This window comes from Cydia fagiglandana, chromosome 6 (assembly GCF_963556715.1).
Source record: "Cydia fagiglandana chromosome 6, ilCydFagi1.1, whole genome shotgun sequence".
Classification (NCBI taxonomy): domain Eukaryota; kingdom Metazoa; phylum Arthropoda; class Insecta; order Lepidoptera; family Tortricidae; genus Cydia; species Cydia fagiglandana.
In genome coordinates, this window is record NC_085937.1 from 8,041,486 (window position 1) to 8,055,038 (window position 13,553).

General features: G+C 37.8%; 1 protein-coding gene across 1 annotated transcript; it reads left to right on the forward strand.

Moving 5' to 3' along the window:
• Positions 1–576: 576 nt before the first annotated feature.
• Positions 577–13,093, forward strand: LOC134665064 (protein PTHB1). Its single transcript, XM_063521859.1, has 11 exons — positions 577–948; positions 1,101–1,189; positions 1,682–1,946; positions 6,005–6,116; positions 8,666–8,807; positions 9,024–9,341; positions 9,738–10,211; positions 10,405–10,721; positions 11,181–11,356; positions 12,315–12,444; positions 12,738–13,093. Exons 1-11 carry the CDS (start codon positions 695–697, stop codon positions 12,987–12,989), a joined length of 2,529 nt encoding a protein of 842 aa, XP_063377929.1. The 5' UTR covers positions 577–694; the 3' UTR covers positions 12,990–13,093.
• The last annotated feature ends 460 nt before the right edge of the window (positions 13,094–13,553 follow it).

Consider the following 13,553-nt stretch of genomic DNA (forward strand, 5'->3'; position numbering starts at 1 on the left):
GTAATTATTGAATATTTTTTCATGATTTCACACTTTTTCGTGATCATAAAAATGGACTACCAATACCAATGGAATACCATAATGCCTTAATAAACTACCAGGCCTTATTATACCTATTAATTTGGTACGCGATTTATCTTTTAATTATTGTAAGTAGTAAACAATCTGACGAATGAACATATTGTATTTTATTTATTTCTATATTGGTCCAAATTTACTATGAACTACATTACCATTACTAAGTTTTAATAAAATATTTTATTTAATAAATAACGAAATTAGGTAGGCCTTACGCTACGTCTTACGTAGGCGAACAACGCGCGAACGCGGCGCGGCGCGGCGCGGCGAAAGCGGCCGCCGCCGCGCCGCGCCGCGCCGCGCCGCCTGACATTCGCGTGCAAATCGCGCCGCACCGCGTTCGCAACGAGATCGCTTACGTAGGACACTTCTATGGGCATCAAAGGATTGATTTCGCCGCGCCGCGTTCGCGCGTTGTTCGCCTACGTAAGACGTAGCGTTACTCGTATTTATCTCAGGTACCTTATTCTCAAAATTCCTAACAGCGTAGCACCGACCAAGTAATTCCAACAATTCAGAATGAACTTCCCGTGTGATTGTTTTCATTGGCAGTTGCCCCAGCAACATGAATCAGCTGCCCCAACCATTCATGTTCTGACTGAAGTTTCATACCACAATGTCTATATTCAAAGTAAAACAGTGGTGGTCCAACAATGATTCACGAGGAGACCAAGCTGAGGTGGGAACCCAAAATGGTGGTTGTTTTAAAGTGGACAGATTTAGCTCTCATAGCGATAGTGACAGTATTGTTACTGGTGAAGGATCAATACTTAAACTTTACAAGCCAAGTGGTCAAGATGCATCGAATATTCTACTAGAAAATAATTTCAATTTGCCTATACTACAAATTGAAACTGGGAAATTCATAGCGTAAGTACTTTTCAAAGACCCATTGGACCATATACCTAATATAATGTAACCGCTACGTATTGATACAAAACATGAATAAATTAAACTGAGAAATGCTTCATAAGTTCATATATAGTATAATTATTAAAATTTCAGTAATTTTTAACTTACAGTGGAAAAGAAGACAGACAAATCTTAGTTCTGCATCCACAAAGCTATGCCGTCTATCAATTAAACAGGAAGGAAGGCCATACAGATGTCGGTAAATAATTCAAGCTTTATTTCGGGCATTTCGGTTCGGTAGCTGCAGTTAACTTAATAATAAAATTGTGACGTTATACAGATAACGGTACCTTAGGTATTATGGCAGTTGGCGCTTATATCGCGTAGCAATGCATTAATAAAAAAATAGTAATTTAGTAGGCGCCAACTTCCATAAGGTACCATTACCTGTGGAACGTCACAATTTAATTGCACAGTATATCTATTTACAACCTGCTATATAGATTACCCTGAAAAATGCTCACGTTAAATACTTACTAAGTACAAGGCAGGCAAACAAGCTTCCGTTGGCTATCAAAATCGCTGCAGACTTTTCTTGGTCTAACTCTAATTCTTGGCCAAGTGACGTTATTCGTTGGTGGTTAGTGCAAGTAGCCGTAAGTTAAAACGTCTGTAAATAATATAAAACACTTTACCTGCCTAGATAGAGATATATGCTACACTGTTGTTAACTATAACCCATTCTTTTCAGGAGATCAAAACGCCCTTGAATCGGTTGTGAAGCACTCGTTCACACGTCGAGCCTACAGCATAACATGTGGTCCCTTCGGGAATATTAAAACAAGGGACTTCATATGCGTGCAGGCCCTTGACGGTACTTTGAGCTTCTTTGACCAAGACACGTTTCTCTTCATGTGCATCTTTAACGATGTTATAATTCCTGGCCCCGTGTGTTACGTAGCTAGCTGCGATTCTTTCGTTGTTTGCAAGTCGACGTGGGTGTTAGAAATATACAGGTAAATATAATTTTGGTTGAAAGCAATAAATAAACATTTCAGTAAAATAAGGACTTTTCAGTCGAAATAATGTTACTTAATATGAAAAATGTAAAGTTGCTAACACACTATCGCACCGCACCAAGGTCATTGTGGGACGCACCCATAAGTAAAAGGGAGAAAGCGATATCTCTTTCTCCCTCTTACTTATGGGTGCGTCCCACAATGACCTTGGTGCGGTGCGATAGTGTGTTAGCAACTTAAGAAGGTACCTACTCAGCAGTGGCAAGTAGAGATAATATAGATAATTGTACCTACTCTGTTCTGATCATAGATATAAGAATATATACAGATACCTTCCAAGCGAGCTGTCAGTGGGACCACTTTTATTTAGTGTACGATTAACAAAGCGGCCCACTTTGCTGTAGCCATGTCGATAAAGTCATATCGATAAACTATCGACATTTCTTGCAATTTTAATTTTACTTCAAAGGTTTAACGATACCTAAAATGAACAAAAATGCTTTTTCTCCAATATGCTCGGAAATGTTCACCTTACTGTAGCAAAAATACTACGGGAAGTTCTTCGTTAATGTCAAACTCTAATTAAAAAACATCAAACTATCGCTGTCCTGTTCTAGCGGACGGGAAGTAAAAAAACACTACAGTAATAACTTATTACTGTAGTGTTTTTTACTTTTTAATAATAAAAAACGCAAACGGCCAATTATTATTGCCGCGAGCCGCTTCTACACGACCCGATCAGCTATCATTTCACGTGTATGATCGTGCGAATACTGCTTAATAAACTCAAAGATTATTTTTATATTTTTTTTAAATCTCATCCGTGTTCATAAAGCTTATATAGTTTGTCAAAGGACTTTCTCATTTCAAACATAGACAAAGAGAATCATACTATCTTTGTCTTACACTAGTACAAGCACCCAAAAGAAAAGGATGGGTATAGTTTTCCTGGTTCTTACTGACTGAAAAGTTGGTTTGACCAACTATATTGCACATTTATATTGAATGAACGAATACTGAATGGCAGAATAAGTTTGTAACTTTAACTTTTAAAAATTAATTAAAGAGGGAAATTGTTTTTGACATTTTGGATGTGAAGGTTTGATTTGAGTGATGCTTGATGGTTAAATAATAATTATTTTAGCTTATTTCCTCGCATGTTTGGAGAAAAGCACTATATATGCCTCGGCAGGAATAGCAATTCGTGGATTCGTCTTCTTTGTCGAACTCCGCTTCGCGTCGTCCGACAAAATCGAAACTCATCCACGAATTGCCCTTTCCCGGCCTCTGCAATAATGTACTATTATTCTTTATTGTGGTTATCAGATCACAATTTTATAGTCACGCCCCAGCAGGGAACCAAGGGAAAGTTCAGATATTTAATTAAAATACATAAATACCTACTAAAATAGGTGTTCCGCAATAATTGAATTATTTATTATATTATAATATATTCATTATCCATTACGATTTCAATTATGTTTATGTTTAACGAAGATATTGAAGCTTCAATTAATCGCTATTTCGTTCCGCTGTGTAGCGTTTATCGATATATAACATGATTAAAATCGACTTTTAACATCCCTAAAAGAGCACACATATACGTTTTTACGCACACATGCACAACCTGGGTCACCTAAAAAGGGGACACTTGGATTTGAAGTCCATCTTGTCAACAGTATGGTTGTCCTTTTTTGACAAATGGCAAGAGCAAGGAGAGAGAAATGATATTAGTTGCTGCGCCGTCAAATAGAACAGAAAGCGTTGGGCCCTTGGTTCTGATAGATACTGATGTACCTTACCCCGGCTACACACGTAACGATAAATCGTAGCGATAAAACTGTGCAGTCCGAACTGCGCAGTTTTATCTGCCGTGTGTATGACAAATCGTTACGATAATCGACAACTATTTGTCATACACACGGCAGATAAAACTGCGCAGTGTGTGTAGCCGGGGTTAGGTACTCACGGTATTTTGTTAACGATGCGTACAGTCAGCAATGAGCATCAAAGTCATAGATATAAACTATGGATGAGCGCATGCATACGAATTGCCCGTTGCGATCTTCATGTCAGCAAAAAAGCGCCATCTCTTACACACTGCGTACAACTACGTGAGCTCGACTCTCGCGATAACTTTGTACGGGCGTACAAGGCTTGTTAAGTTTATTCGCGGCTTATATCAGAAGAGCGTCGATTAAGTTTATGGTTAATCAAAATTATTTGTTGTATTTGTTGGCGTTGTTTGATATCCGTGTCGTCGACACTGACGCTCCTTCTTACCTCTCACGACCCGTGACATCTGTACTAAAATCAGCTGAAGACGAAAAACAGAGAAAATATTCCACGGCCTGTGAAATGCGACATGCAACTTTCACACCACTTGTAACATCTGTTGACAGCGTCTATGCACCCCAAATGTCCTCCGTTATAAAACATATTATGGCAGAAACCATATCTCAACGTTGGAACCGTTCTCTAAGTACCATACTGGGCTGGCTGAGATGCAGGATCAGTAACGCCGTTATACGTGCCACCAGCATGTGCATCCGAGGCACACGCCACCGGTTTAAGTCCCCCGCCAGGTGGCTTGGGTTCGACGACGGTGCCGCCCTTCCACACATCGACTGAAACCCCTTTTCTACCCTACCTACATATGTCTTAACCTAACCCTTTGCCTATGTATTACTTATGATTCTCGTAATAAATGCTTTAGTTAACATATTTATTGTATTAAAATGGGCGAACTTATCCTTATAAGTTTCCGTTCTTCTACGTTATTTCGTGATGTCATTATCGTCTCAGGCGGCGATGCAATATTTTAAACATTCGCGCCGTGCGGTGTGCCGCCCTGTGTGAGCCGGCTCTGTCAAGGTCGACAAGTTGGCCGAGCTACTAGCTACAGCAATACAGTTCGATAAGTACCTCCCGAGCTTTCGCGAGTAAAATGCGGCGAACAACTATTTCTGTTAGTTTCTTGCTTGCAAAACAGGTAGAGTAAAAAAGAAGGAAACAGCAATACAAACTAACTATTTTGGCTCAGTGATCCAAAGAGAATCTTGGCCTCCGAAACGAGAGCGTGCCACCTGTCCACAAATATGATGCAAAAATATAAGTAGGTAATGGAAAGTATTAAATACAGCGATGTGAATTAATCGGTGTTTGAAAATGCGCGCTTTGTTTCTAGCGCTCACCTGTTAATTTTTTTTTTAGTTTTACCTACAGTTAATTAAAAACTTATACCTGACAAGAATTAATATACTAGGTACCTAAGTCAACGAATAAAACAATAACAAATACTTGATCTTGTTATTTTGAATGTTTTTAATAATTATGTAAAAGAAACGGGAACAAACTCTGTAAGACAGACAATAGGTACTTTAATTTCGGTAATTATATCCGGTAGGTAATCAACTAATCATATTTAAGTAAATTTACCTATACAAATCACGCAGTATGCATTTCTACTTCATAATAACTTCCAAAGAGAAATGACGTCCTTACAAGGTTAATGCATTAGCGCTATGACGTACGAGCGAACATCAGTTGCTCGTGAGAATGAAATAAAATTATCGTTTAAAATTGGTTTTAAGCAATAAATAAACCTAATCGGAAATTACTTACCGATGATATGAGATCCCATTTTTTTTCTTATACTTCCTATAATGGTTTTTGCACCCTTTTACAACGCAATAAGGCATTTTTGTGTTATGCTGCGTGACAACTTTCTACTGCGCAATTCGCCACACGACTGAGCGCCGGGGTGTGATAAATGCAAATATCACACCCATGTAGCGGCCCCCTTTTTAGTGCTCGTTAGCCGCGTCCTTACGAAGTAATATATATGTCCATGATCAAAGTGCTTAATAAATCGGAACAACTCTTTAATTTCTATGGCTACTGTAGATGTGGAGGGTAGAGGTGTGTGCTTCCGATTTATTAAGCCGTCATTATACAGTATTGACCCTGACTGTACATCCAAAAGTTTCGGTAGTAAAATAGGTAGGTACCTACACTTCATGCAGGGTATTATGCCGCAATATATAATTTTACAGCTATCAGCAATTGAGAGAGCTCAGTGAACTAACCGCCAGACAAAATAAAAAGAGCATCCCGCAATGGGTTTACAATGCCGGCGAGGAAGTGACGTCGCTTCAAGCTATACAGGTTAGTCGTTATCTCGCTATAGCGCTTATTAGATACCTACATCTTGTACTATAGCCCACACTGTTAACTGCCACCACCCTTTGTAATGTTTTATGTGTTTTGAGGCCTTATTTTGATAATAAGGCCTACAGCTTTTAAGAAGTAGAAAGTAACAGAGGTAAGTACATTAAAGGATCCAGCAAGAAAATTTGGCTTTCAAGATCACACACCATTAACTAATTCGGATTATAGACGTGCGCGCCGCCGCGGCGCGCCGCCGCCATAAGGAGTCAGCGCGCCGCCGCCGCCGCCGGTAGTTTAAAATTCGCGCCGAGACAAAGCCCGCAAGAGTACAAATTTAAAATCAATGGACATAAAGCGCGTGCGACGTGCTTAGCTTTAGCGTTCCCACTGTTACGTTTTTTTTTAATTCATTGTATGATTTATTTTAACCCATAAATCGATAACGTCCACTATAATGGACATCCCAAGAAAAAAAATCTGCACCAAATATTAAAGCATAGCATTACTTTCCTCTGGTAGCGTACTCACACTACCAGGAAACTACTACTGCTACCAATACTACTTGAATGATATGTTATTTTTAAGTATGTATGAGTATCCGACAGACTGACATTTTACCCATTTTTTTTTTTTATATGACAGTATTAAGCAGCGTTAAAATAAAACGTATAATAGGTTACTAACTGGTCTGTTTATTACGTGGCAATATGATTTACATAAAAATGTTTTTTGTTTATAGGTAAAACAAGTGTAAAAAGTGTAATGTCCAGTATTTTGCCCGTTGTAGTTTGTAGTCGACAACACGGCACTTTTGCTAAGTCCAATATGTTAGACGTTGCCAAGTATGCGAAGAGTAAAATTATTACATTTTCTGGTAGTTTTTGTGATAAATAAATTAAATAGAGGGATGTTAGGTGTTTCAAAACATTTTAAAAAGTCATTACTTACCGTATTACGTAATGAACCAAATAGATAAAAATATACTTTTATAGATTTTTTCCCTGTGGATGTGGTGTGTGTGTGTGTGTGTATTTGTTTCCTGTTTGTGTGTGGATTTGTTTTTATCAAGAGACATACCCGATTTCATTTGAGAAATTTGGTAGGAAAATTTTGATAAAAGTGCATACATTATTGTAAACCATTGCTTGGATGTTACTGCTTCGTAGGATAACCCGCTGTTTGATTTAATGTTAAATAAATGACGTTAATGACTGGTAAAATTTTACCACCTACGAGCTATAAAGTTATTCCAAAAATACAAAAATAGTAGGTTTTACTTCAATTCATTACATAAGTTGACATTATCAGTAAGTGTATTTCTAATTAAAAAATGCAATTATTCTATATTTATTTATAAAAAACATGAATTGGACTAAAAAAACCTTATGCACATAAAGTAAGTAGTCTATACTCGGCAACGTCCAAAATACTGGACGTCTTTTCATTACGCGGCGTATTTTTTTATTTACACCGATCCTGGCAACGTCCAACATACTGATATATGTTTTTTTCATGATATTTCTACAATAAACCAAAATAAAAAGCGGCCAAGTGCGAGTCGGACTCGCCCATGAAGGGTTCCGTAACAGCAAGTAACACAATAAAATTGCGGTTTACGGTTTATGACGTATTAAAAAAAAACTACTTACCAAATCTTGTTCAAACCAATTTTCGGTGGAAGTTTGCATGGTAATGTACATCATATATTTTTTTTAGTTTTATCATACTCTTATTATAGAAGTTACAGGGGGGGGGGACACACATTTTACAACTTTGGAAGTGTCTCTCGCGCAAACTATTCAGTTTAGAAGAAAATGATATTAGAAACCTCAATATAATTTTTAAAGACCTATCCATAGATACCCCACACGTATGGGATCAATGAAAAAAAAATTTTGAGTTTCAGTTCTATGTATGGGGAACCCTAAAAATTTATTGTTTTTTTTCTATTTTTGTATGAAAATCTTAATGCGGTTCACAGAATACATCTACTTACCAAGTTTCAACAGTATAGTGCTTATAGTTTCGGAACAAAGTGGCTGTGACATACGGACGGACAGACAGACAGACAGACAGACAGACAGACAGACAGACAGACAGACAGACATGACGAATCTATAAGGGTTCCGTTTTTTGCCATTTGGCTACGGAACCCTAAAAACGATATATCACAGTTTTTTTAAATGTTTTTTCCCTTGTTGATTTAAGAGTTAATCTTGGTTTCTCATTATACGTATATTGAAAAGTTGAAAATCCCACGCCGCCGCCGTGGATTTTTTCGTGGCGCGCCGCCGCCCGATTTTTTTCGACCGGCGCGCACGTCTTTCGGAAACTAATGAGCTCCTCATTACGCATCAGGTACCTACTAAAATCTTAACATTGCGGTTCAGGTTTAATAGCTCCATCTAGTGTGCGTTCCGTAAACTAAATAATATGTAGGTAGGGTATTCAATGAAAATCAGTGCTATCTAATAAATAGCGATACTAGTAAACAAAAAGAATGTACGAACGTAACACACCATTAACACAATTTTGGTCCCCTCCAGACAAGCAGCAATTTCTCAAGCATCATTGCCCTGGGTGAGAGACATCTCTACTGCTTCCAAGACAATGGTCTCATGAAGTATATGATCAAGTTTGATTACATGCCTATTTGTTTCAACGCGTATCTAATTGGCTGGTATTATGGTAAGTTGTTATGTAGGTACCTATAATTCATTTACAAAAAGTTTTAATTTCCACCGATTTTCGAGTGATGAAATTGAGCGATCGAAATTCACAAAATCGCCCCCCTGCACAGATTAATCGCTACGATTTATAGTTACGTGTGTAGCCGGCATTATTTACCTACTTTAATCCTTTTGTTAATAGACTTAGGCAAATAAATCGTTTACTTTTTTTTAGAACCAGGATCCCGTCTCCTAGTAATGGTCACCTCTGAAGACTCCAAGCTATTTGTATACGAAAACACCACTTTACTATGGTCCTGCGATTTGCCCCATTTTGCCATATCGATATCGCGTTGTTTCCTGAAGTTGCTACCAGGTGGCGTTGTCACACTCTCCAATAATGGTACCATTCAGGTTAGCTATTTGGGGACGGAACCTGATTTAAACGCGAATGCTGGGTCGATGATAAATGATGTTATGGATCCAGAGGCGGTGCAAGCCGAGTTAGATAATGTTGAAGAGACGCTGCAGAGGATTCTGGAAAGTAAAGAAGGTAGGTACGACGGCTTTGATATTTTAAAACAGTAGGTAATGTTTGAATTGATTAAATGATCCAGCGTTTCGTAGTAGATATAGACTCAAGTCTGCCGAAGGTGTATCAAGAATAGAATAAAGGTATAATATAATAAAATTAAGATAACTGCTAATATCATCACGATTAAAATTTAAAGTGCGGCAGAACTTGCTCCGTTGCTCGCGTTGCCGATTGTGGTCGGCATCGGCATCTGTATTAGCTAGGTACCTCCCTTAGTTTAGTTACATAGTTATTAGCTAGTGTTGGATGAAAGCTGTTGGTTCGCATCCTGCTCGAGATATTTTTTTTTACCTTACAATATCATTCACCAAATTAAACCAGTGCAATGTTCAAAGTAATTTATCATGTTTTCAGAAATAAACGACCAATATCCTACAATAGACAAAATTATAACCATAAAGGCTGACGCCGGAAAACCTGTTCAAAATCTATTCCAAGAATTCACGCAAGACGACGCCTTACACTTATGCCCGGTCGTCCTCATAATAACATGTGAAGACCCAAAGATGGTTCAAAGTATTCAGATCACATATGTGTGTTCTCCGCCCTTTGCCTGCTCCGAATCTGTGATATGCTTAGACAGTATAAATGGCACTGAGATTGTAGAGACTCAAGTATTTATGTCCAGTGACGCGGATGTTTCTGATACGTTCGTTCGAATCATGCTGACCGTTACGGATGCTACAGGGAAGATAGATGTGCTAAATAAGAAAGTTTTACTGCCGGCGAGTTTGTATTGCGCGCCTAGTGGAGATGCTCATGAGAATAATATAGTTTTAAATTTGAGTGTGAATAAACCTTGCATTAAGTTTAATGAGATATTTACAGGTAAGAGGTTTGTACTGTTACGACTACATTACATGCGCGTTCCTATATTATACCTATCTAGTCTACCTACTATGCATTTTACCGAACTTTAAGGAACTTTATTCCAATGCAAGAAGGATGAATGTATTGCGTAGCGTGCGTAAAATTGGGATTAGGTATGCTTGTTGTAAATTAATTAACTTTTCATTTACAGATTTTTCGGAAGAAGAAATGGATGAACATGGAAATTTATCAGAATCAGTAACTTTCACTTACAGGAATACGAAAAGAAACGTAACAGTTAGGGCAGCGGAAAAACAATACTCCGTAGAGGCGAAAGAATTTTCAGATATTATTGCGATATTAGACCATTTGATTAATAAGCTATCTGACCATTACGCTAGAATGGACAAGGCAGATTTCCGCTATAATTTTCAATTCGACTCTGAATTGAGCAAGCAGATTATTGTCAAGTTGTTAAAAAGTATCGAAGTTCATGCAAAGGAAAGAATTAAGTTAAAAAGCTCGGAGGTAAACAGTTACGATACTTGTTTCTAAGGCATCTAATAAATGCATCTGATTATACTTTTCAAAGCTAAAAGACGCCTAAAGACAGCCACAATTTTTCCATAAAATGCCATAAGATTTATTTCAGTTGTTTCGTAATAAAGAGTTTGGCGTGTGACTCATTGCTTTACAAGTTTACATAATGGTATCCATTCTATAGGTTTAAAAAAATATTTAAATAATTACATTTTTATCTTTGTAATATCGTTTTCGTATATCTCAACGAGATAAAAGATTCTGTAAGTTTAGCGTTGCTGTTAGTACAGTCGCCATTCATATGTATCGGCGCAAGCGCTGACAAACGTCTGAACAGGCCTCTATTGTCAAGGCCATAGAGTGCGTGTTCAGATATTTTTGAGCATCTCGACAGGTCCGATATATCTGACGGTGACTCAAGAGAATAAAATTAATAATATGTTACAGGATGAATTGAACGTACTCCAAAGACAGTTCACATTAGTTCAGAAAAGGCTCCTAGTACAATACGGGTCGCTCCCGCCCGGAGACTGCGACCCTTTGGAGTATCTCATGAAGGACACTCATAGCAGATTGATTAAATGTGTCAACGATATTATACAGGGGAAGGAAGCTGTTTCTAGGTAAGAATATCTACTTAATAGCAAATACAACTAAACCACCTATAGACGTGCGCAACCAGAAAAACCGGGCAAGTGCGAGTCGGACTCGCGCACGAAGGGTTCCGTACCATAATGCAAAAAAACAAAAACAAAAAAAAGCAAAAAAAAACGGTCACCCATCCAAGTACTGAGCACTCCCGACGTTGCTTAACTTTGGTCAAAATTCACGTTTGTTGTATGGGAGCCCCATTTAAATCTTTATTTTATTCTGTTTTTAGTATTTGTTGTTATAGCGGCAACAAAAATACATCATCTGTGAAAATTTCAACTGTCTAGCTATCACGGTTCGTGAGATACAGCCTGGTGACAGACGGACGGACGGACGGACGGACGGACGGACGGACGGACAGCGAAGTCTTAGTAATAGGGTCCCGTTTTACCCTTTGGGTACGGAACCCTAAAAACGTTTTACTCAACTTTAACATCAATGATTTAGTAATAGAGTTAAAAATTGCACGTAGACAACCCGTATAACATATCAAGTCGTGGCGTGTGGGGCACGAAATGTACTGGCTCAATGGCGGCGGAAAGGTTAAATAAAAATAACACAATCTTGAAGGTATGGACGGTGCATGCACAGTTACGCTAAGTAACAGTATAAACGCTAAGTAATTTGAATGATTGGTAAAATAGACGATACGGTTCACTTCATCACAATGAAATAAATACTTAGTTGGTACTATTATTATTAGTACACTATTAACCTCTAGCGGCCCACCATAGAAGGAAAATTGGCAATCGAATTTGAATCAACGGTATTAGAAAATAGAGTTGAATTTGTTTTGTTTTAAAATCGAACGAAACAAAATAAAAGAAACTATTCCATTTCATTAAGATTTAAATTTCATTGGAGGTAATTTGTACTAGTATTAGGACATTGAACCTCAAGAGGTTAAGTGGTTTTATTTTAATTTTTCAGAGCAAGTAGCACTGTAACTGCAGTCGGAAATCTCATTATGCGTATTTTAAACCACACGACGCCAGATACTTTTAAATTAAAATTGATAGAAGAAATGTTGGCGCTAAATTCGTTATACGAAGATTTTCAGGTAAGTTATATTTGTATTTTAACGCATTCACTGCCACCGACGCATAAGTATATGCGTCATCCGTGACTTTCACCCTGTGCCTTTGACGCACAGACGCGTTCATAATATATAGTGACAGCAAAGTGCTGTACCTGGTGAATGTCCAGGAAAAGAGGGTGGCAGTGAAAGCGTTAATTAAAATTACTCTTTGGTATTTTCTTTTTTTTAACACAATTTTTTTTATTTTTAAAACCATAAACATAATTAATAACAAATTAATTTAGGATTAATTTCAAATGGAATGTTACTTTTAGGAGTTGGAAGAAACAGTTACTCAAGCATTATCGTATATTGTGAACGACGTGTTGAAAAAATCGGAAAAGGACAGAGAGAAATTAGCACCAGTCACTGAACAGGGGATACTGTCTCATATCAACTTAAAGAGATTTTTGAAGCAGATAAAAATGATCATGGATCGAATGTTTGAAGAGGCAGGGGCAGGCGAAACTGAGACTAATAAAAAGGGAAAAGTGATACGTATTGAAGAGTTTGTGGAGGTGTTATAAATTTTCTATACCTAAGCCTGTTTGGGACTCAAGTTTGTTAAATATATACATTTTATCTTCACAGACCAAAAATTATTGAAATATAAGTTAATTGTGTAAAGCTCCCTCCAGACTATGCGCGTGAATCGAGGGCGAAGCCGCGAACGCGAGTGTGGAGTCGATTTCGCTGTCTGCGAAAATCGACTCCACACTCGCGTTCGCGGCTTCGCCCGCGATTCACGCGCATAGTCTGGAGGGGGCTTTAGACGTACAATGCAAAATTCGTTATCACCTTAAAAGTTTGCATAAATAAATATGATTTTTTTTAAAGGGTATATTTATTTGCTTTGCCAAATTCACTTCCTGATATAATTATCCATACATTAGTAATTAACGTTTGTAAAAAAAAACGGAATTGTCGAGTAGCATAGTCATGGCTCATGAAATTGTTGGGACAATTCAAAACATCCGAATAGGATCCTGTTGTCTGTTATGTTGTGCCCCTACTTTTGCAATGACTTCCATAATGGGATCAGCCTTATGATATAAGAATATTGCAATGTAATCTAAAACTGTAAATAACGC

Bases quoted from the DNA above. Each gene is read 5' to 3' on its own strand.
- LOC134665064 (XM_063521859.1), top strand. From the start codon at position 695: ATGTCTATATTCAAAGTAAAACAGTGGTGGTCCAACAATGATTCACGA. The intron at 1,190-1,681 runs GTAAATAATTCA...CATTCTTTTCAG, and splicing joins GGAAGGCCATACAGATGTCG to GAGATCAAAACGCCCTTGAA. The intron at 8,808-9,023 runs GTAAGTTGTTAT...ACTTTTTTTTAG, and splicing joins TCTAATTGGCTGGTATTATG to AACCAGGATCCCGTCTCCTA.